Source organism: Colossoma macropomum, unplaced genomic scaffold (genome assembly GCF_904425465.1).
Source record: "Colossoma macropomum unplaced genomic scaffold, Colossoma_macropomum, whole genome shotgun sequence".
NCBI classification, from domain to species: domain Eukaryota; kingdom Metazoa; phylum Chordata; class Actinopteri; order Characiformes; family Serrasalmidae; genus Colossoma; species Colossoma macropomum.
This window is the reverse complement of record NW_023494788.1, coordinates 8,596,193-8,621,612: the sequence shown is the minus strand read 5'-3', so window position 1 is coordinate 8,621,612 and position 25,420 is coordinate 8,596,193. Positions and strand designations below refer to the sequence as shown.

General features: G+C 42.7%; 1 protein-coding gene across 1 annotated transcript; it reads left to right on the top strand.

Annotated features, from left to right (window-relative positions):
• The first annotated feature begins 19,515 nt into the window (after nucleotides 1-19,515).
• dusp6 (dual specificity phosphatase 6) lies at nucleotides 19,516-24,376 on the top strand. The gene is made up of 3 exons (XM_036568246.1): nucleotides 19,516-20,436; nucleotides 21,219-21,653; nucleotides 22,630-24,376. The coding sequence occupies exons 1-3, from the start codon at nucleotides 20,034-20,036 to the stop codon at nucleotides 22,944-22,946; spliced, it is 1,155 nt and encodes a 384-aa protein (XP_036424139.1). The 5' UTR covers nucleotides 19,516-20,033; the 3' UTR covers nucleotides 22,947-24,376.
• Nucleotides 24,377-25,420: the final 1,044 nt, after the last annotated feature.

Below are 25,420 nucleotides of genomic sequence, written 5' to 3'. Positions count from 1 at the left end.
GAGAAGACAAATCAGTGCTATGAGTCTGAAAGGTTGTGTAGTTGTCAAGAAGCTCTTACTGAGAAAAGGAAATAGACAAAAAAAGAAGAACATTTGCACTAAAACACTCAATCTGGTGTTAGAAATTTGTAATTGGGATCGTAGGAAGCAGAAAATTCAGATAAACTGAAAGCAAGTGTCAAGAAAAGAATGGAAGCTGTAATACAGGCAAAGAGTGAACACACTGAATCGTGCCTGAAACCATGTATCACTCTTGTTTATGTGGTTTGTGACACAGTATGACACATTGTGATCTATAGAAATGGACAAAGGCACATTGCATAGCTAAAAACGTAATTTGAGAAGTACTTTTATTGTCTGTTATGATTTAAACATGCAGTTTGTGCATTGCTAGTTAGCATGCATGAGCTTCCGTTACTTGTCCGCCTGCCTCAGCAAACCTGACTGCCTGTCAGATTTCCTTCTCTTTGTCTGAGCAGTTGTAGATTTTATCTGTACTGTATGTTGGTGTGCGTGTCTGTAGAAGACCTCACATCTGAATCACTGGAGGTTTCCTCAGGGGGAGACGGCAGCTGGAGCGATGGGGCTTCTGGAAAGTGCCATCTGGGTGGTGGGTGGCAGAACTCCCTGACACGTTGCTCCTTGCCTCCCCCAAACAAATGTAGACCGCACTGGTAACACCTCACAACTGTGCTGCTGAAAGGTTATGATACCTTACTGCACAATCAGGGATCATATCAATGCATGACTACTTTAAAATACTGTTCATTTCTCGGTTTGCAAGTATGTGCGTGCAAGTATTTTGTTGCCTGCGACATATGTTTGATATTCTCATTGAATCGGGGAAAAATTATTTGTATCCATTTTATTTACACTTTTCTAAAAATGAAAATGAGTGGGCTTCTTTCCATTCTGAAAAAGTAAAAGGAGCGCAGACAGTTTCTGCACCTTGAGTTATGCTACTGGTGAAAATATCAAGCAGAGAGCGGAAAAAATAATGTTGAATTTTCACCATTCAAAAATTGCGTTTGGTGTGCAGGATATTATCCGTTATACACATGATCAAATTAATTTACCATCATCCGAAAATACTGCACAAATAAGTCGCTGTCAGTGTGTAAAGACCTTTAAGCTTCACATGTCGGAGAACAGAAGCCGAGTAACTGCTGCTCTGTGCTGAACGCTCAGAAGTCTTTTTTTAATAAACCTTTTTAGCTCAACAAATTAAGCCAACAACTGGGGGCTAAACAAATATGTATCTAACTGTTGAACTGAGCCAGAGCTGCTTTCACAACTTTCATTTCTTTAGCATGTGGTAGCTGCCGAACAACATCAGCTAACTTATGTTAGTTTGGTTTTTAAAGTGTTTATTGTGTTGCATTATATTATAAAAACAATAAAAAAAACTGACAGATTACATTCAATATTTTGTTTGCTCTTTAAATGATCTAGTCGGTAAGATTTTGTGGGCCACGGAAGCTTTTGAGGTCGGTTGTGTGGGCGCTAGTTAGAAAAGGTTGGGAAGCTCTAGAGAATGCAGCAGGAATGCGGATAGCTAACCTTACTGCTAGGAAGCAGAATATCTTATTACATATGTGGTGACTGTCTTCAAATCGTCTTTACAGTGGAGAGAATGGATTAATCAAATGACAGAAATGACTCCAACAGGAACAACAAGCTAAAAGCTAAAGTTAACAGGGTAGCTACCTGACTATCTAGACACTTTAGCTCTGTTTGACCTTATTTCTCTGAACAGGTAAAGGAAACTGTCTCTCGTGTCCATCTTGTGCTCAATAAAGATAGAGTGACTGTTTTCTTTCTGATTTTGTTCAGTGACTGAGGTAAGAGTTACTCTCACGCTAGCTTGGTTGTATGTATTTGCCTATAGATCAGTGGCTAGGCTAGCAGTCAGGATTGGTTGACACCACTTGGATTCCCAATGGTTGTGTGACATATTGGAATAATGCTTGCTTTCTGTTATTAAGAGAACATTGATGAATGACACATGGCAATTCAAAAATTGTGAATTCTGTCAAACTGATGAGGCTGATGAGGAGGATACAGTGCTGCACTACAGAATATTTCAAATAACACATTTAATTCTAGTTTTAGGCTCTAATGGCCTTTGACTTATGGTTTATAATGCATGTTTTAATTTGCACCATATTTTTTTTTTGTCTGTATCAAGTAAGATTTGTCAGTAACAGGCTTAAATACTAGAAATGTAGGCTCATAAACATGCTATGTGTGCCTGGCAAATACTCATGGCAAAGCACTACAAACATATAATAATGCAATGTTAGATCAAACTAATTACAGGCTTTTAAAGACAACACCAATTAATGATAAGAAGCCTTTTGTCCAACAAGATTGAGGTTGTGCCTGTTGAAAAAATCTCATGTGGACACTGTCACTGTCTTTCACCATATGTGTGCGCGCCATTCCAATCAGCTCTAATGTTCTCTGGCTTTACTGTAGTGAATGTGATGTGTTGGGGTGTGCGTTGTGACCGTGTCACAGGCGGCTCTCCCGGCTCCGTGTCCATGTGCCTGCTCTGTCAGGTGCCTCATTCCCGGGCTCCATCTCCATCATCTCTAGTCTAATGGTTTTTGCTTAAGCCGGTCTTTGGGCCTCTTCCCGTGGGCTCCTGAGTGGTAGTGGGTCCTGACTGCGGCAGGTGGACGAGCCCAGGTAATCCCCCTCCCCTCAGCCCTCACCCCGGCTTAACGGGCCTCCTGCCAGGCTGCGTGATGAGCTGGCTGAATGAGACGGCTCATCTGTCGATTCATCCCGGAGGTGTATACGCACCTGAGGGCCGCAGAGCTTGTCCTGCCTCAAACCCTCCTTCTGCTCTGATTGGATTGGGCGGCTGAAGGCGTACTTTAGAGTTTGGAAGGTCACAGATTTGTTTCTTGGCCGTTCTGACCAGATCTCCCTTTCTAGCACTTTCTAACTCTCACTTTACATCTTGTTTACTTTCATTCGGTGGTGGACAAAGCATTCAAGTCCAGTACTTAAGTGAAAGTAACATAAAACATAAAACTATTACTGGAGTAAAAGTTCTGTTTTACTCTATATTAATCTTTGAGTTAACTTACATAATTCCTTTTTTTAAAGTACTTAAGCATCAAAAGTAAACATTCGCCCTTTTTTCAGTTACTCTTGAGTTTTTATAATTATTCCGTTGTGTTATTTTGATGAACAAATTTTATTAAGGAAACCTGTGTGGTTACAGACAAGAAAAACTGCTAAAACCTTTAGGACAGTGGTCACAACCCAAATGCTAAGAAGAGCCATTTTATCCGTTCAACAAAAATCAGACCACCTTGGGAGCCACAATATTTAATGTCCATTTTACCGTCTTGGCTATAAATATGTGTCAATATGCGCTTCTAGTACAGGCTAAAACATCTAATATAAATGAAAAACGCAGGCTTACTTTGCTCTGCTTTAAGCTTTAGCTCAGCTGTAGCTGCTTTTCTCGCATCTCCAGCAGGAAACTTTTCTGCGAAAGTAGTAAATCTTTTCTTGCAAAACGTCTCGCAACGTTCGACTTTTTACGAAGCTGATATCAGCTTCTCATTCGCCAGCTTCAATTTCCCGTTCCACCTTAAATGGTGCCTGAGGCAACTGTTGTCTGTGTTGCTATATGACCAGCAGTCTGCGCGCCAACCTTCAGGGTTAAAGGGTAAATTAGCAGTTATACATAAACTCCAGTGTTTAAGACCTAATATTGTTAAAACTGTAAATAATCACTTTCTTATTGTTCACTACTGCTGTCATGTCAGTCTTTAGATCCTCTTTTCCCCAAGAATGTATAACAATAATGAATGAAATATATTCTGTTAGCATTAAAATGTTAACCATTAAATGTTGCAATTTTTGGCACCAGGGAAACAAAGTCAAATGTTTTGGTGACCCTTATTTCACCCACTGGATCCTGGTCATCATTTAAGTGATTTGACGGACAACTTCCGCTCAAATGCATCCCACTCGAGTGACTCGTCCTTTCCTGCTGTGAATGTCTTTCTATGAGCCACTTAGCTGCTGCTAGCAAAACAAATGCTATGCAAATTCAATCTAGTCTTACAACACTGAGACCCTGCAGGAGGGGAACCCTCAGGGCCTTCTAGGTCTTCAGAGAAGGCCTAATGATTTCTGTTAATGCTCAGTTATTCAGTGTAATCATGCTTCTGGTATTTAAGCTCTGCAAGTTTTATAGTACAACTCTTATTTCATTGATATGTTCTATTTGGAAAATTATCCACTCAGGATTTTTTCTGCGTGGTATTGAGGTGCATACAGCCAAGTGAGCTTTCTCATTGGTTAGGCCTTCAGTAGCTGACCTTCAGAAAGTCTGAGATATGTCACTGACTGCAAATACAAGCCGTAGTTTAACCAGGTTTCACTCAGATGTTTGAAATGGAAAACAGTGTTAGCTCTGTGCCAGGACTCTTTACTGAAAGAGTAAAATATATGTTAATGTCCTTTCCGAGCTTCAAATGTTCATGTTTAATCTAGAACGGCCAAAAAATGTTCATGTGAATATTCGTTAGCATAGCACTAACATATAACTGAAATCCCATATAGGCACCGACAGAAATGGGCATTTTTTCCTCGTTTTTGGCCAGGTTTTGGCATTTATGACCCAAATTGAAAGTCTAGTTGTAATGGTGAAAGTATTTAGCCCTTCACAACAACAGTTACCACTTTTTTTACATTTTTAAAAAACTTTTCAAAACAGTTACATATATAATTGCATATTTTATCGTTGTGCTACTTGTATTTGTCCTCAAACTGCAGCAGACTCTGCTCTGTATACACAACGGCTGATTTACTAGGGCTTCGGCTTGGTTACCTCATTTTTTTGCATGACACACTGTGCTGGATAATAAGTCCTTAGTCCACTTATGTCATGTCCTCTTCCTGTCCAGTCAGGCTTTATGTAAGCGAGTGGTTAGTGGCCCACACTGGAGCACAGGTGTGTTGTGGGAAGGCCCCACTAATCCCAAGAAGTGCCAACAAAGCAGTGGCCTAGAGTACAGAGGGCTTTGTATGTGTGCGCATGTGTATCCTTGTCTATAATCCTCACCAGGTGTTCCAGCCAAACCCCCAAATTCTCTGACCCTTTAATCAGGCAGTTCCTCTGGTGGTGGTGGTGCTGGTGTTGTGTGAGTAAGTGAGTGAGTGAGAGAAAGACACTGGGGTTCAGGTTGGGCTTCTACCTGCCAAATGCTGTTGTTGTTTCAGATTAGCCACTTGTCTAAATCCCACTCCCACTGCTGGATAGCCCTAGCCCATCTGTCGGCTAGCTTCTCTCCAAACAGAGGGGGGAGCAGGGGATGAGAGGATCTAGAGGAGGAAGACAAAAAGAGTAGAGGATAAGAGGAGCCTAGGGAAGTGGAGCTGCATGCGGAGGAAGCCGTGTGGTCACCAGGCGCTCATCTCTCCACACCACTTTAGCCGCAGGTGGCCCACAGCCCTGCGCTCTGAATGAATTCCTCACTCAATTCAACAGGCAATACCAAAGGAGTCTTATTAAAGGGGAATTTCACGGCAAAATATCGAAAAAAAGAAAACATTGAGATGCGAACAGTCATTCAGAGTGTTTTGATGTAAAATTGTCAATTGTGGAGAAACAAACAAACTCAGATTTCTTTACAGTGGTGGTGATTGGAACCAGGATGGTCATAGGAACACAAATATAGCCATTTTATTTACTATTCAAAATGACCACTGAACCTTCATGTGTCTTCTGAGTTTTTATATGTAATGTTGATCATTTAAAATAGTGCTAAATCATTAAAATAAACATTTTCTTCTAGGACTTTTGTGCCTCACAAGTCATTTGAGGCCAAATCTTTATCTCAAATCTATTGTGAAAATTTCTCATGCATCAGGCAGCAAATTCATAACCATTTCATGTAAAAACTTTCTGTGAGAGATCTTTTAGAGGCAAGTCTAGAACAGAGAATCTCACATCAAACAACTCTGAATTACTTTATTTACATCTTTAATGATTTTATTTTTCCAAAAAAAATAATCAATGGAAATCCCTTTTAATGTATTAACACAGAGAAATACAGTGGCAGCTCCAAAGGAACAAGTTCTTGCGTTTGATTATCAACTTCAAAAGCTGTGAAGTGATTAGCATGCTAATCATATAACAGCACTTTTTTTTTTTGAGTTGTTTTGTCTGATTCTTCGCATTTCTCGTCTGAATGGCTCATTCTGTAACTGCAGCCCCTTTTTGGCTGTTTTCCCCCAACAGGAAATGAAGGCACTGTTATGAGGCCTCATAATCTGACGCCAGGAAGAGGGTTTGTTCACAAAAACAAAAGCTAATTTATGTTAGCCTTTCACATAACCTCTTCCTGTTTTGGCTCCAGAAACAAAAACCCCTACTGCCAAGAATTAGCATATACATGTGCTAGATGTATTTTAATACATCTAAATAAATGACCAGTAGGTTTTTTTAGATGCTTGTTAGCATTTGAGCAATACATTTCTTGACTTTTCACACACAGAAACTTTAATCGAGTGAGGAAGTTTCTGAAGTGAACCCACTTGTCACTTTCTGTCAGGTGACGCAGTGTTTTCTCCAAAGTGCTTTCCGTGCTAAGCGGCATTAGAACAGTTTTCTAATCTTTTAAGATGTTGCCGCGCACGGGACCGGTCAAGAAGTGTGCCTGGCTGATGGGATGACGGCATGCAGACGCAAAGGTTCCCGCCGGCAGGCTGCCCTCACACGTCACTGAGCCAGGAGAGCACTGATCCTCTAATGATGTTTACCAGGAGAGAGTACCGTCTGTTCCGGGCCTTCTGTTCCAATGGGTGCAAGTGATGTTGTTGTAAGTGGGAAGTTAAAATGAATCTGTTGTGGTCACTTTGATGGTGCTGCGGGTGTTGGTCTTTAAGAAGCTGATAGTTGCACCCCATTCAGTTTTATTTCTGTAATGTTTTTGCAAAAGACATCATCCCAAACAAACTTTGCCGAGGAAAATGTCATTGCTCAAATGTTGCTCTTTGATGGCTCAGGAGACGTAATGGTAATTGACAAAAAGAAATAGTATTAGACAAAAAGGAGGCATGAAATACAACAGATGAGAGTTTGGTTGCAAATGAAAATGAGTATTTGTGTCTTGGCAAATCTCACCATGTGTGATTTTATTGAGATCTCTACCAAAACTCAGGAGGGTCTTTTGCTCCGGAGGAATATCTGAGCAGGAAACTTAATCAAGAGTCTCCTTTGTCTTTCCATTTGATGTTATCGTTGTCTAGGAGAATCTACAGAGATGTTAAGGAGATCACTTTTTAGATTTTTGTTTGGTGTGGGTTTCCAGAAATGTACATGCAGAGCCCCTTATTAGCAAGACAAGGGTAAAGTGGCATGGAGCTCCATGAGGACGAAATACTGAAAAAAATAACTTCATAATTATGAGAAAGAACCATTAAGAGGGAACAGGATTCAAAAGGAGGAACTCCCTAAGAGCATGGGAAAGAACCACAGAGAGGAACCAAGACTCATAAGGAAAAACTCTCTAAGAGTATGAGGAAGAACCACTGAGGGGAAATTCCCTAAGACGGGTCAGAAGCTAAATGTTAAGAAGAGCCATTTTGTCCTTTTAACAAACATCAAACCACCTTGGGAGCCACAACATTTTATGTCCATTTTACCATCTTGGCTGTAAATATGTTTCAGTATGTGCGAATGTATTAGTGTAGGATAAAATAAACAAAAACAGGAAACTTTTCCACAAAAATGAAATAATATCTTGTAAAATATCTCTTAATGTTCCTTTTTTTACGAGGCTGAAGTCGCTTCTCCGTCTCCAGCTTCTTGTTCTAATTTTCTCATTCCACCTTAAATGACACCTGAGGCACCAGAATGTAACTGCTGCACCACTTAGGGTGAAACGGGAGAATTTGAACATGAAGTTAGTGGACGAGAGGCTGACTTCAACCTTGCGACTGTTTAGTGTTTGACAGTTTCTCGTTGCAGATTAAATGTATCAGGAAACCAACTGGAGTGATTAAAAACGCAACTACTATTCGTCTCCAAATTATCAATGTTCATCTTAAATCTTTCTCTTTGCCTTTTCGTTAGCTACTAGCTAGGTGAGATTGTTGTCTGCATTGCTATGGTGACGAGCAGTCTAAGCGCCAGCCTTCAGGGTTAAAGAGTGAATTAACAGATATACATTAACTCCAGCGTTTAAGACCATTTGTTGTTAAAACTGTGTTGAATGACCTGCAGAGCTTTATTTTATTGCAGAAGAGGATTATTTTATTTTTACCTAAAAATCTAATTCTGCTGTGGAGCTGCAACAGGGCAGTAACAGAGCCGCGTGTTGCCGGACCCTGGCCTAAGAGCATTAGGAACAACCAATAAGAGGAACCAATACTCAAAAGGAGAAACTCCCTATGAGCATAAGGAAGAAACATTGAGAGGAACCATTGAGAGAAACTCCCTAAGAGCATGAACAAAAACCACCTCAGAAGGAAAAACTCCATAAGAGCCACTGAGGGGAACCAATGTTTAAAAGGAAAAACTCCCTAGTAGCATTAGGAAGAACCAATACTGAAAAGGAAAAAATCTCTAAGAGCATGAGAAAGAAACACTGAGAGGAACCAAGACTCAGAAGGAAGAAGTCCATAAAAACCATTGAGGGGAGCCAGGATTCAAAAGGAAAAACTCCTTAAGAGCACTACGAAGAACCACTGAGAGGAACAAAGACTCAGAAGGAAAAACTCTCTAATATCATGAGGAAGAAACGCTGAGAGAAACCAGGATTCAAAATGAGAACCCACCCTCCTCTGAACCGGACAGTGGAATTAGTGTGTATGATATGATCTCAGAAATAGTTATTGCCACACAATATTTGTGAAGTACAGTGATCTCTTCTAGATGGTTCACAGCCTTGACAACTTTGAAAAGCAAACCTTGAAACCTCTGACCTTCTTCTCTCTTCCTCACCCGGCCTACAGCTGGAGAGAGAATGAGAGGCTTTTGATTGGGTCCCATCTGCTCTCTTCCTCTTGTTAAAACACAGCTCCACCTGACCTTGACAGCGCTGACACGCGTGCTCACACACTGCCAGTGACTCTTGCGGAGCACTGTGGACATTTCCCAGCTGGAGCCGGATCAGCCGCAGCCTCTGTAATTAGCACAGCTTCCTCCATCCCTCATTCGGCTCCATGGTCAATAGAAGTTCTTGCTCTCAGCCCAACTGAACAAACACAACCAAAAGCTCTGCAGCCCCGTTCAGTACCAAATGTCGACCCAATGAGGGTTCTCCAGCTACCGAATTACGTTCTTCCAGCCACTTTTCTTCAAGGCCTGAAAGGACTTTCTAAAAAATAAATGATGTGTGTCTTCAGTCTCTGAGGACACGGTGACTCATTTGTCTATTGCCTAAGGCAAAATTAGAACCCCTTCTTGACTAATTGTTTGAAGAGATCTTGATCTGGGCACAACAAATATCTGATTATTTCTCTGGGGACCAAAACAATGCTCCTGTTGAAGGCCTGGAATAGCCAATAACCTTGTGGGTGGTCCTCCGGCAGAGTGCTTCAGTTAATAATATGTAGCAGGCTTGCCTTTGCATCCTTATACTCCAGCATAGGGTGACCTTTGTGATCAGCTCTCCTTGAAGGAGAAGAAAAGGACCGCTCTGAATGTCCCACCAGGGTGCTGTCGTCCCGGCTTTAAGCACTTCAGACCATCGACTGCCTTGGACGTTGAATAAAATAACACTTGCGCCTTGTTTGAAAAAAAAGAAAAGAAAAACGGCTGAAAGTGTTCAGGTGGTGACGTAATGTGCCGAGGCTCACTCGGCCTACCTGGCTAAAAATGGGCATGCGGTGTGTGCTCGTGTTCTGGTGGGTGGTCCAGCACTGTAGGCCATGTCCTTGTGGCTCATATGTCTTTGTTAGGCCAGGCTGGATTTGGATGTTGCCACTTCTGCATGACTAGCATAACAGATGTGAAACTATGAGGAAAATTCTGTTTCACTAAGAAAAATAATGTACTGAGCAAATGGAAGTTAAGCAAGGAATCCAGAGGAGATCTGCTGAGAGGTCAGTTGGTCTCTAATCCTTGTCCTGGAGTACCCTCATGCACATGGTATTTTCTGTGCTCCAGCACACCCGCTTCAACTCAGGAAGGGCTTGATGATTAGCTTAGTTATCTTAACTAGTTGGATAAGGCACATTAAATAGGAAAAATACCAAAATATGGGTTGGGAACCGCTGGTTTAACATATGCTTTCTAGTGGTTTGTTACGCATATAGCATTTTGAAATGTACCTTTTCTGCACAGCACTTTTACAATGTATGTACAAAGGTATACAGGCACTCCTTCAAATTACTGAATTCTGGTGAACCCATTGCTAACAGGGGCATTCATTTGAGCACAAACAGCTTGTATAATCTCCCCAGCAGCCACACATGAGCCTAAGGTCACCATACCTGATGCCAAGCGTTGGATAGAGGGGTACAAATCATGTTTTGGCTTACAGTGGACCAATTTCATGAGAAACAAAACATTAATCTAGGCCAATCTGGAACTCTAGATACAATACAAACCATAGTTTAGCCAGGATTTATGCAGTGGTTAGAAAAGGCAGCAGGAGTTCTATGCCAGAGCTCTTCACTGTAAAAAAAAAAAATATATATATACATAAATGTTTTGACATTTATGGCCTCACATAAAGGCCCAGCTCTGCAGTCATCTGATTATTTAAATGGTCATGTTAACAGCATACTCTGGTTTCTTAGATTGGAGTAAGGTCTAGAAATCTGATTAAGGAATCCGATAAAGAGAGTTCTCAGTGCATGTAAACTCTTACTCTGATTTCTTTCAGATTTCTCAGTCTGCGCATGGGTGAAAACAGACCACGGTACTGGAAATAATCAAGCAGCGTTGCTGTGAGATGGCAGCAAAACACTGGAGCAAAGCTGAAACCAACTACATGTTTGACCAAATTAAGAATTTCAATATTCTTCATCTTCTAGATGGTGTATGTTCATATTTCGGGTAAAGTGGTGCGATGTTTAAAAAAAAGCAGTGGTATGAAGTCCGAGATTTACGTTATGTTTATATCACGTCTTCTTCTGTGAGTTTATTGGCTGGTCACAAAGCAGAAATCCGATTACTGCCTGATTCACGTAGACCCAGAGTTTCCCATTATCTGACAAAAGTGCATATAAACACGTTGATCGGATTGCTGACAAAATCTGATTTTCTGGAGTTATTGGATTATTATGTGCTTGTAAACACACTCATTGACCACACATTTCATGAATAATACATTTATACCTAGAATATATGTGCAGGGCAAATTTGCAGACTATGCAATAACAGGCTACTGAAAGTTCTTCGGCTCATGTTGAGAAAATAGGTCAGGCCGGGGCCTAAGAGTGCTCCCATGATTTTCTCCCTCAGATTGTTCTGAATGATCTGCACAGTTATGCTAGTAAGGCCAGGCAACAGTGCAATAGTGCTATTCGGCCATAGCATCAGGAGGAGCTGAGTAGAACTGAGCTGTGTGACACTGAACTGCAAGACTCTGCCCCCTCTTCAAGACTCTGAGCTGCGGGTGTCCACTGAGAAGTGTGAGAGGACGTGGAGCTCTTTATGTGGCGTTTCCCGCCTCACCTCACCGGACGCTGTGATTACATGCCATGGGCGCTGCAATTCTCCAACAAACAAATAATAACCCTCTTCCTGCCCTCCTTTAATTAACCCCCCCAACACACACATACGCCTACCATCACACAGCTATTACCCAAGATACCCCGGAGGCCCCCAAGCCGGCCGCTGCTGTTTACAAATTCCTGCCATATTTCAGGATCTGCAGGACTTCTGTTTAGGAGGCGAGGAAAACAGCTGTTGGAGAAGCAATGGCTTCCAGAAGGGTCTTTCTCAACAGCCAGCAGCGGCCAGAATCATCCGTCAGGAATGTGTTGAAATGGTCTGGAGAACAAGAGCAGCTCAAGGCCAGGGGGTTCACTGGAGTAGCTCTGTTATGTTGCATGGAGAGCGTAATGGGCATTGTTTCAGGGGGCATTCCTGAGAATGAGTCTAAGAAAGAGGTGAAAGCTGCTTGTTGTTATGGAAACAACGGAGAACAAGGTGTCCTGAAATGCCATTACAATGGGCTTTTGTGTTTCGGTCCAGACACACCCCATGAAGTGATAATGGTCTTATACTCAGGCCTAAATATTCAGTCCAGTTATGCTAAGCAGGGCATAACCAGGACTGATGGTTGGAAAATGTGTGTCTATCATTATGTTTTCAGGCTGAGGAGGTCTAAATTTGAGAAAATGAACTAAACATACTTGGTTCAAATGTAGTCATTCACATATGAATGAAATATGTCACAGTACTGTGCACAGGTCAGAGACCACCTTTCGTTTATTTCATTTATAATCAAAATGGCTATTAAGTACAAATCGTCCACTGTTTACCTTTATTACAGCTTCCATTCTTTTCAGGACACTTGCTGTCAGTTTTTCAAGAAATCTGAAGGGATATTTTTTCCACACCTCCAAAGTTCAGTCTTAGAGGTTGGATGCATTTTCATCTTCTTACAATAGAAGTAATACAAAGTACAAATTTCGACTCATCAGCCCATAAAACCTCACTTCAAATCTCAGACAAAACAGAAAGATGGTCTTTGACTTGCACAGTGCTGTAGTTCAACTCAATTATTACCAAAATTAGGTAAACTAAAAGACTAATTTTGTTGATGTTGACATTTGAATCAAGCAGTTTCACTCAATATTTAATGGCAATTCATTCATCAAGTGGCGACACATTTCATCAAACTGTGTTCCTCCGCCTTAGTTTACTGTTGCGTATGAGTCCATTTGTAAACATTCTCCGCTTCAGCTGAACATTGTGTATCAACATGGCTCTCACATCCAGCCTGTGGACATGTCCGGCCGTGTCTCTCGCAGCACATCCTGTTTGTGGCCATCCCGGGCCGGGGCGCCTTCTTCTCTGGGGAGGCCCCGAGGGCTTTACTTCCTGTTTTGGTCAAAGCGGCCAGTGTGCGATTCGGAGCATGTCCCCGCAGCTCAGCGCTGAACCCAGCCCAGACCCGAAAGCACAATTAGGCAAAAGTGCACGAGAACGCCCACCTCCCTTTAGCCTCAGGCCGAGCTCCTCTTCAACCAAGAATGCAAACAAGTGTCACTGCAGTGGCACACACAGGTAGACAGGCATGGGAGGGGCCACTGAAATGCACTGACACACAACATGATAGTGAAGCTTTTGAAACTTGCAAGTCACATTCGTTTTATAAAGCATATTTGCAGAGTTGGCCAGAGTGCAAATACAATCTTATAAGGGCAGAAAAATAGGTCATTGTTGTCTTAACACAACCTTAAGCTAATTTTATAGAAGGAAGAAACAATATTAACTTTAATGCCCATTAATCTGTAGTATAACTAGAATCTTATGCCCCCCACATGAAAATTAATTTCAATTAATATAAAATCAATGTAATTTTCTTGTTTTTTCACTATTGTTAACCTGAATGTTTACAGTTGACACCCTTAATAATGAATATACATTGTGTTGCAAGGATCTATAAAATGCCAGGGACCACCGGCGAGCCCAAAGTTTTATTACACACTTCTGTGACCTAAGAATAGCTCAGCCAGTTTGCATCGAAGTCCCTGTAGTTACTGAATAATGAGCCTTGGTATGTAAAACGCCTGGGATTTTAAAGGGTTAAACAATTTTCATGGCTAGTCAAAACTTTTGCACAATGCTGTATGTGCAGTATAGAAATAGCTCATGTTGAAAACCTCTTTGAGCAACTTTCAGTGGCTCCAAGCTCACTTCTCGGAACTCTGTGTACCCGTATTGTCATACAAAGGACAGGACACCAGCAGAACTCCCTACAGGATCCAGCACGCAAAACTGCACAATGGTTAACTGGCAATGGGAGATGAAGTAAATATCCATACAACAGGAACTTCCCTCTGTCCCTCAGGAGGCAGGCAGGAAGAGAAAGCCCCTGGTGAAGCCCAGCACACCCCGGGTGACCTTTCACCCCTGCAGGCCTTGAGGGCCACCCGTCCCCATAGAGAGGAGAACAACAGGGCAGATGACACGGGACAGAGGCAGCGGGATGGAGCCGGATGATTGAAGTGGAGCTGTCATTGTTTTATGCTGTGGGCTGACTTGTGTGGGGGGGGTTGCAGCAGGGGGATAGTGTGGGCAGTAACTACGTCCAGGAGCCTGTAGCCTGTCAAGAAAGAGGGACCTTCCGGCTGAGTATGTTTTTTAATGCCACATGATTTTTTTACCTCCCAAACGGCACACTTTGTCCCCCAGCAGAATTTCCCAAATATATTCATTTGAATGCATTTGTATATAGGAAAACAATGGCAAGCTCATTTTTAACAAGTCAGCTTCCCAACTGTACTAAAGGAACTGTCAAGCTCGTTTCACATGTGATGCAAAGCAGGCGTCAGAGTCTTTCTGTGAGAATCCTGCAGCCTCGCATTGTGGCAGTGTGCAGGGCCCTGCACGCCGGGCTTTGACGCACTAGATCGCATCAGTGCTGTTGTGATAATAGCAGGAAGAGGCGAGCTGTTATCAGTTCGCTGGCTGCCTGCGTGACCTGAGCGGCCCACAGCCTGTTGTTTGACGCCGCCTGAACTTTAACTGTAGTCTGTGCGAGTATCACTTGTTGGCACTTGCGTGACTAGTGAGAGGGTGGAGTCACGGAAGAGTCGCCAGGAAGACTACAATAGAAACACTGCAGCAGCGTAACACACAACCCAGGTTGGCTGTTAACTGCTCCCAAAACCAGGGGCTCTCAACCACAGGGCCGCACAGCACAAGCAAACTAAAAAAGCAAACTGTGTTGGCCCTCGGGCCAGTACTAAGGGGGGCAGTACTGCATAGTGGGCCGGTGATAGCAAAAAATGACCTAACAGTAAATAGAAATATGGTAAAATGGTAAAGCTTCGTCAAACAAAATATCATTAGTGTAAAAAGTTTCATTAGTGTAGAAACAGCTTCATGGTGTAAAAATCGTGTTGTAAAAACATTCAACTTAATTTACCACCGTTCTTTTGACACTTTATGCTCACTAAAACATGTCACATATTGCAGGGGTAGGCCTGTAATTATAGCTGTGTTGACAATTTCCCCAAAAAAGAAATTATTAGGCAAAAATATTTTTGTTTTCCTGTGGGCCTTCTTGCTTTCTAGTGATAGATCAGTGCAACTTCAGGTGGAAAAGGTGGAGAACCCCAGATCTTAACCACTGTGGAAGTCCAGGCCTGCACTGTATCTGAGAACAGGCCTGTTTCTGGGTCAGGTTTTCATCTTGATTTAGTTCATATATTGACTTATGGAACCTGTTCCTAGATCATAACTCTTGATTCTGTACAAAGGCAGATTCCAGTCACCAGACTGAGGTGAAGCACTCTTAGAAGGAAAGGTGTCTAAATGGTTCTTGACTAATTGGTATGGAACCCTTTACATTAGGTACATGTCCTTTGGACTTCATAGAGGTTCTTGCACATTAAAAAAAAAAGAATCATTCATTGAAAGGTTCTTCAGGTAGCCAGAAGTGGTTCTTATATGGAATGTCACTAAAGAACCACCTTTACTTTTAATGGAGAGTTCCACTGACTTTGCAGAATGAAATGGTTAAGATGTAAGCAGAGTCATTCAGAGTGGTTTGATGTGAAATGCTTTGTTCTAATGGAACCTATACAGTGGTGGTGATAGGAACCAGACATCCAAAATATTTAATGGCTCTAAAAGTTATGGGGAATTCCACCAACTTTTAAAAATTCTGCATAATTAAATGGTTAAGATGTAAACAAAGTCATTCGGTAGTTTGATGTGAAATTCTAGAGAAACTTACTGAATTACAACTGTTTAGGGGTTTGGTGATAGAAACCATGCGTCTGAAGTTCTTTTAATGCTTTTAAAAGCTCCCTTACAAAAGATAGCTGTCTGATGCCTAAGACATAGTTTTACCATAGTTTTGAGATCAGATTTTGGCTTAAAACATTTTTTTATTCCTTCCTGGTGGAGAGACACATGCAGGACGTTCCAAGGCAAAGTAGTCGCCAAGAAAACATTTCAGATGTTCCACTATTTATTTTACTATCATCATTACATATACAATCTTGGTAGACACATGTAGGTTCACTGGTCTTTTTGAATAGTAAATAAAATGGCTGTATTTGTGTTGTGTATCTCAACCCCTGGTTCCTATCACCGTCACTATTTTGTTTAAATGGAATTCTCCTTTAAGAGTGTAGATTAACTTCATACTAATACAAAATCAGCACCAGTCCCATCATGTAGACATTCTAACCAGGAAACCAGGACTAGCACTTGCTGATAAGCAAGAGCAGGGGATCCTATCACTTTATCTACAGGCATATCAGACATGCCTCAATGCGGGTGATGAGATGAAGCTCGTCTGCTTGAGACAAAGCCTCGCCAACACTCATGACCCTCAGGTGCTTAGGAAAAAAAAGAACAAGTCAAACGGAAAGCTAGAAAGCAGGAGCACTGCTGAGTCTCCAAAGAAGCATTTCTAAAAGCTACAGGATAATGACTGTGATAGCGAGCTCCCTGCCATGCGTCCTATATTAAAATCTCTGCACCTTTTCACCTGTGTGGTCACTCTGCATGTGAATGGCAGGCCTAAATGGACTATTAAGGCCAATTGACTGCTGGACGCCACTGGAGACAGCGTGTCTGAGAACATGTCGGCTGCTCCTGCTCATACTTTTCATTTTTCATCGACATGACAAAACTTTGTTTTACAAATACCAGAGCAGTGCAGGGTTTCAAACGGCTGGGAATGGAAACCTACTGATTATGAAGCTTCAATCTTGTTCAAACTGATTTATCTCAAACAGGTAGAACTGTGGTGATCGTGGTGCTTTTCAAAGCTGACCAACTACTGGATTAAAATCAGTAAAACAGTATCCGAGGTTATTAGATCATAGGCATATTCCCTATGATCAACACTGATCCGTGACTTACGTGGTCATTTCACCAGAAAACTAATACTTAAGCTGTTAAGTAGGTTCATAATGGTAATTACAATCACAGTGTGAAGTATATTGAAATACTTCCACTTGCTTGCAGTCATTGCTGCCTCGGAAACACATTTTTAAAGGGCCCGTCTTGTGGAAAAATTGATTTTCCTCACTTTTCTGAAATAATAGTTTAATGTAGCATGCAAGCACATAACAAAAAATAAAAACATAGCATTCACTCCCAAGCACATATGTGGAAGATAGGCTGCAGACACAGCATGTTTTGAAGTTTTTCACAGTTTTTGTGATCTCATGAGCTCATTTACATACATCTGTCTATTCAGCCTACAGCAGTTTAGCCCCACATACTTCTACTAGTAGTTTATAAAGAGTGTTTCATCCCAGACTGCTTTTTGATCAAGGCGCCATACATGGCAGCCAGAACAGAGCTCATTTACATATATCAGTCTTAGAGGCACAGTAATAAAAATGCTCAACTCTAAGGGACAAAGAGAGTTTGGAAGCTGTAAGAATGAATGAGGACTGTTGTTAGTAAACCTCAAAGGGAAAAATTACAATATAGAATACAAGAAAAACGTACAGTATGGGCCCTTTAACCCCTTTAATGGGCAGGGCCCAAAATTTTATTACACATTTCTATAACCTAAGAATAGCTCAGCCAGTTTGCACTGAAGTCCCTGTAGTTACTGAATAATAAGCCTTAGTGTTTAAGTAAGTATTTTTAAGGGGTTAAACCTCAGAAAACCTCAGTTTCCTGCACACTGGGGTCTTTTATGAATGAAAATCACCAAATAATAAACCAGCAGCAGTTGCATGTTATGTTAAGCACCATTACTAAAAATAATATTAACAAACTAAAGCAAATCCTCAAAGGCTGTCAGAGAGCGCAGTTGTGAGGGGCGTGGCTAAATCAAACATCAAACGGCTACAGATCAAATAAAGCGCCAGTCTGGTGGCATTAAATATAAAATATTTCTTTTTTTCTGGATTTTTCCTCAGGTCACCGTTAGCTAGCTGCGACCATAAAGAGAAACAAAGAAGTTAAAAATCGTCCTAAACGGTTGAACCACCCGAGTCCGGATGTGTCACGCGTGCTGAACTGCACTGATGGTTCTGCTAATGTGTTTATTAGAGCATCACTTTAGACAGGATACAGCGCTGCTGAACACCCAGAGAGCCATCAGCTGATCATCTGGCTGGAGAAACTTCACACAAGACGCCCCCACCGAAACTCTTCTCACTGCTTAGGGTTTGGGGAGAAAGGCTTTACTGTCAGATAACTGCCATGTCCACTCTGAGAAAGCTTCGACTGCATGGAAGTTCACGTAATTACGCTGTAACAGGCCTACGCTGCATTATAATTCGTTATAAGCTATTTATAATTGGTGATTATTTGTTACTGAGGACATTATAGATATATCAGTCAAACCTGTGTGTTTGTTTGGGTTACACTTTATTTTGAGAGTCCACTGTAGATCCTTTGGCAAACATTCAACCAAGTATTGTTTACATACAAGCGAACTTTAAGCTGAGTGTGTCTGTAACTCTAAACCTGAGCCTGTTGATAATCAACTGCTTTTCAACAGATCATCTGTTAACAGTTTAAAGCATGTGTAGATTATCTACAGGGGACTCTGAAAATAAAAAAGTGACCGTTTGTTTATTTATTTGTACAACGCGCACACGCACGCGTCTCACGCATTCTCTCGTTTGTTTGTTTATTTATTTGAACGATTATGTTATATTATAGAGCACTTTCAATTACTTTTTAATCACTATTGTCATTATGTATGTTCTTAGGAGTGAGCTGTACACATACAAGAAATACCAGTGCCATATTATGATTAATACCACCTTTATTAGAGAAACAAGATATATTTTCCATCACACGTCAGCTGTTCTTTGAAAACAAATATCCAAAATAGTTAGAAATACAGCATCTTGGAATGAAACTCTTCGCTTATTTGGAGAGTTCTGCACCAGCCTACATTTCCCAGCATGACTAGTTTTTCGCATTACAAACTCGGCCATTAACAATGTCTCATTTGGCTCTTTCTGAAAAAAAAATAATTAATAATAATAATAATAGTAATAATAAGTGTCTGCTCTGACACTCAGACTCCGTAGCTCCATTTAAACTGTCCTGCTGGCTCCGGAGCGTTGCATGTAACCGGAGTGAGGTCCTCCTCCTGCTGCTGCTCCTCCTCCCCCCTCAGTCAGCCGCCCTGAAGCGCCGCTCCTCCTGTTTGTTTGCAGCCGTTCAGATCCGGAGCGGAAATTCCTTTCCGTTTTTGTGAATGACAAACTCATTAACAATTCATCGACGCGGCCTGTTCCATCCGGCCCCGTTGCCGAGGCGACCAGCGCTCGGCGCCCTCTCATTGGTCGGCGCGCGTAGAATGCGGCCATTGAAACGAAACGCCCCTCGCGCCCCGAGATCCATTCACACTCTCGCGCGCTAGAGAGCAAGAGGCGAGCGTTCGGCGTCCGTGTTCGAATTCGAGAACGCGAATCGAAGCAGAAACACAAACACGAACCCGAAGGACATAAACCTGCAGCTACAGACACACCTGCCGGTGCGGACGGTCAGCTCGACTCTCTCCGAGACCGGAGACGGCGTTATATAACGGGGAAGGCAACGTCAGCCTCTGTGGCTTCACTCACTGGCTGGCGCTCGAGCCATTGATAAACGCGCACGCATTCTCGGTGCGCTCGCATGAATGGACTGGAGCGGAGCGAGCGCGGGCTCGACTCCTTAACGAGAGAAAGGAGACGAACAGGGGGGAAAGAAGCGGAGTGAAACCCGTCCTCCATTTTTGAACGAGTCGACTGTTTTTGCGTGCTTTTTTTGTTTTTTAATGCTCGGGGCCTCGCGGATCCGTGAACGCCTCCCTCCCTCGCCTTCCACAGCGGTTTAAGGTTATACTGAAAGGAGGTACGCGGCGTCGGTCTCGTATCTGTCTTTGTTTTTCACCCTGATGCTCGATAAGTTCAGACCCGTTCAGCTCGATTCGGCGGCGATGGCGATCAGTAAGAGCGCGGAGTGGCTGAGGGAGCAGCTCGAGACGCGGCGCGACGGCTTGCTCGTGATGGACTGCCGAGCGCGGGAGCTCTACGAGTCGTCGCACGTCGAGACGGCCATCAACGTGGCCATCCCGAGCCTCATGCTCCGGCGGCTCAAGAAGGGCAACCTGCCCGTCAAGTCGCTGCTCTCCAGCGGGGAGGACCGCGAGAGGTTCGCGCGGAGGTGCAAGACGGACACGGTGGTCCTGTACGACGAGTACAGCAGGGACTGGAACGAAAACGTCGACGGCGGCTCCGTGCTTGGCTTGCTGCTGAGGAGGATGAAGGACGAGGGCTGCAGGGCTTTCTACCTCGAAGGTATGCCCGTGACTTCTGGCTCCAACGTTATTAGCCTTAATAGAAACATAAAAAAAACCGTATTCTGTACTGTTTTCCTCAAAGACTAGGCTGAAGTTGTCTTCTTGTTGGAATTTTTCCCGTTCCACCTTAACTGGTATCTTCTGCACAATATAACTGCCACACAGTTTGAGGTGGAACGGGAGAATTCGAATAAGAAGCTGTCTTTAGATCCGTTCTTTGTGGTAAAATCTCACCTTTTAGCTTAAACATTAGCCTTCGTGATAAAACATCTGTCCATTAAAGCTAATGTTCTTACCAAAACCATTTCACACACATGCTAAACCCTTAGCCTTGTTAAAAAACATTAGCCTTTTTTATAAAACCTTATGTTGTGAACATGTTCCAGCATTAGCCGTAGTGATAAAATCTTATGCTCTTGCCAAACCATTAGCCGTAGTGATAAAAGCTTATGTTGTGTTCATAAAAGCTTTCTTTTCCACTAAAACTCTTGTTATATTCTTTATAAAAGCCTTAGTAATGAATATCACATGTTCTAGTTTTGTTGATAAAATGCCACATTCCAGTTCAAACTTTATCCTTAGTGATAAATACTTCTGTTTTTATTTGTCTTTGGTGATAAAACTTGTGTTCTTAGCTTTAGTGTTCAAACCTTGTGTTGGGTTCTTGTTGAAGGCCTCAAGGAAACCTCCACTGTTAGACCTGACCTACAAAGGCATGTGAATGTACCATTTTCCCCTCTCTAAAACACACACTCAATGCTTTTCAAAAAATTTTTTCAGGTGGCTTCAGCAAATTCCAAGCCGAGTACCCTTCCCTGTGCGAGACGAACCTCGATGGCTCGTCCAGCAGCAGCTCCCCCACAGCTCAGGTACTGGGCCTGGGCGGCCTGCGGATCAGCTCTGACTCCTCTGACATCGAATCAGACATCGACCGTGACCCGAGCAGCGCCACCGACTCAGACGGAAGCCCCCTGTCCAACCCCCAGCCCTCTTTTCCTGTTGAGATCCTTCCGCACCTCTATCTGGGCTGTGCCAAGGACTCCACGAACTTGGACATCCTGGAAGAGTTTGGCATCAAGTACATCCTCAACGTTACCCCTAATCTCCCCAACATGTTCGAGAACGCTGGAGAATTTAAATACAAGCAGATCCCAATTTCTGATCACTGGAGTCAGAATCTTTCGCAGTTCTTCCCCGAGGCCATCAGCTTCATTGGTAAGCATCAGTCATAAATAATGTTATTATTGCCTGAATTTGTGTCCTGTCGTTGTGTTGATTTTAACAAATGACTGCAATTGCGTTTTACGTTTAAAGAGCGAAAGTTATTTCCATGCTCTTGTCAGCTGTAGTGCTTACACAGTTCAGACTTGACGTGGTCTGTGTCTCCATAACTACATGAATGGGTCAGAACTTAACCCAGAGCTGACACAAGGGTGCTCTAGTAACCCAGTGCACAAAGAGCATGGAAAAGCAGCTCTTTGTTTAAATTCTAACCAGGCAGGGTTTGAGTGGATGTCACTGTTCCTTTATATGTGCAGAGGAGTTTAGCCGAGTCTTGTGTAATTGTGGTACAAAGGCTTATGATGAAACGGGAGAAGAGGGAGGGGGGGCGTAATTTGAGCTCAACAGGAAGGAAGCGGCATTGAAAGTAATGTAGGACAGAGCAATGTTTCTCCACACAATGGGGCCCATTTACAGGCGAATGTTGACATCCTGCTAGCCATGACAGGGTGCCCCCATGACTTCTACATTTACACGCCCAAATGGTGCCATTGTCAAGTAACCTGGTGAGCGGAAGGATCATTTGATAGGCCATAATAGCCCATTTCCATGTCAGATTCCACAAAGAAAATGGAAGATTTGTTTTTACCCTGTCTGCTGTCATGCACCGGAGAGCTCGCTGAATGAGGGGGTTTTGTGTTTGAGCCGGGAGTCTAATGAATTCTGACACACAGCTCTCTTTCGGCAGCATGGCTAATGTAGTATTACACATTTATAAGGGCGCTTCGCCTCAGCCACGCAAGCTCGCAAATTGTATTATTTAGGGGAAACTGAGTTTGTGGCTTCTTGAGTTGTTTTCCTTGTCTTGTCAAATTGGTGAGGTATATTGAGGATTCGTTCTGCCAAATGCATTGCATATACCTGGAGGACAAAGTTTAATCCGCTCTCTCTCTCCCTCCTTCCTGTGCAGATGAGGCCCGAGGACAGAAGTGTGGCGTTCTGGTGCACTGTCTGGCCGGCATCAGCCGTTCGGTCACGGTAACGGTGGCCTACCTCATGCAGAAGCTCAACCTGTCCATGAACGACGCCTACGACATCGTCAAGATGAAGAAGTCCAACATCTCGCCCAACTTCAACTTCATGGGCCAGCTCCTGGACTTTGAGCGCACACTGGGCCTGCAGAGCCCCTGCGACAACCGCGCTTCGTCAGCCCCCTCACAGCCGCTCTACTTCACCACACCTACCAACCACAACGTCTTCCAGCTGGACCCGCTCGAGTCCACGTGAGAGCGGCTCCCTACGGCGCAACCCCTCCTGGCTGCAAAAGGTGTTCAAATGTTGAAACATGGGTTTCTCTTTTTTCGTCACCTGTCAGAGGGTTCCTGACGTTTTTGACACAGTTGGCTGGAGACGACAGCTGACGTGAGTAGCCACTGACGCGGCATCTGGTTTTGGCCGAGGCGGAAAGGCAGCTGCTGTAATTCTGGGACAAGAGACAGAGGGCAGACACCACAGCTCTGCTTCTCTCTGAGACTCTGTAAGGTAGTTCCTGTTTTATATCTTCGTATCCAAGCATGTGAAGACTGTCGAAGCAGACAGGACTTTTAATGTGGAACGTCACATACAATATGGCTGGCGTGCCAAAGAGACTTGACTGGAACTGGACAATTATATAGACTCTTTTCTAGCACTTGCACCTTCACGTTTTTTTGGGTGTGCTCTCCTTGTCTTCAGTGAAGACTTGCCTGTTTTGGGGATAAAAAACACCCTCGTTGATGATGGCACAGTATAGTGTACTCCAGTTTATTTGCGTGGAGTCATTTTTGAAACGTTTATACATGTGTATATTAAAGACGTTGGTAAGCCTTGCCCTAGCCACAGTATACCTGTTGCAAAAGAGCGGGTACTGATACTTTTTTTCCTTCCTTTCTCATCTATGTAAACAAACTGAATATTGATCAATATTATATATGAGTTAAATGCCAAAAATTGAATAGGTTTTGTGAGAACATAAATGTGTATATGTATAATATATTTCTTCTTCTACTTTTTTTGTTTTTTGTTTTTGCTTCATGGATGAATTCAGCCTTTATCAGCCTTTTCTTATGCACCCTTCCACACTCAGAAAGTCACCTTGTTCTCTTGCCTTAGGTCTTCTGTACATAGGAGTAATGTTGTGCATTAACCTCTCGGAGCAATCCCCCCCCCACCCCCCCATAAGCTTATCTGTCACCAGCTATCAGTTCTCCATAGGATCGAGCTATAACAAATGGCACATTCAGAAAGTATTGTTCAAAAACTTGTATCTGTATGTGTTCAAGGCATACCTTAAAACCAAGTTCGCGTGAATACGGATGCATGCTGTTGTTCAATCTCGAACCAGGACGCCTTGATAACGCTCTGTTTTCGTTTAATGTGGGGACGGTGGAAGGTTGACGCGAGTGACGCTTGTTTTTGTGCAACAGTTTGAGGTTTCTGAAATGTTGACAAGGCAGGAGACATTTACATGCCTCTCCTCTTCAGGGAAATTATGTGAAATGCAATTTAGTTGTCAGAGGAATGATTGAAATGGATTTTAAAGGGGACGCTGATTCCCTCAAAGCGAAGGCCTGTTCTGATGGAGGAGGGGCTACTTTTCACAGCCCCTCACTTCAACCCTACGAATGTAAAGAGATGATAAGTTATTAATAAATTGCTATTTTGTCTATTCAAACCTACCTACCTGTCTTTGTTTTCTTTCTGTCAAGTGAAAACAACAAAGTTTAAGCCAGGAATCAACCAACCGAATATGAGATTTCACTCAGTATTCCATTGCTGGATTTACTTTTAACTGGAAGATCAAAGCACGGAGAACATTCTCCCCCAGGTTTGAGAGTTCACACACACAGAGGTTTAACGTGAGCACATCCTGTCCTGAGGTCAAGGGTTTTTGAACAGGCTCTGTGGCAGCGCATAGCGGAGCAGCTGGTGTTTCAGAGCTGCCGGGTAACGGGGGCCGATCTCTCCCTCTCTGCTTCCTGTCTGGAGATCAGTGGCTCGGCCTCCGCAGGAAGCGAGCCGTGGAGAATCGAGCTGTAACCTGACTCTGTAACCTGGCTCTGGTGTCTGCTAGAGCCAGAGATAATCCCAGCGTAGGAGTGGGAAAAAACAGGAAGGGAAAATAGTCATTTCTCATGGATACTAAATATTCAAACTAGCGCTTGCTTATGATACTGACTCTGATCAAGCTGATAGATTGGAAAAGGTATTTAGTTATTTATATTTGTTCATTTATTTATCAGGGACAACATAAATCCACAAAACAGAGATACAGTAGTGGGCAAAAGTCAGACCATTCATTTATTCAATTACCAGTCACAATGGCCATTGAGTACAAGTTGGAAAAGCAGGAAATATAACAGAAAATGATACAGAAGCCTTAACAACTAAACATTACTTCATTTTTTCCTCCCTTTGCCTCTATTGAGGCTCCTATTCTTTCTGAGAGGCTTGCTTTGAGTTCAAATAAATCTGCTGGGTTATTTTTCCGCACCTCCAAAGATCAGCCTCGGAAGTAATCCCACATTCAGTGATACAGAGATCTGGACTAAGTAACTTGTATTTAATAGCTGCTTTGACTATTAGTTAAATGAATAAAGGGTGGTCCCTGACGCTCACACTACTACTACTGTATATGACAGGTATTCAATAGATATTTCGCTATGTTTTAATATACAGTAAACTGTTCCTTTAGGTTACTTTCAGATAGGTTAAAAGCCAGG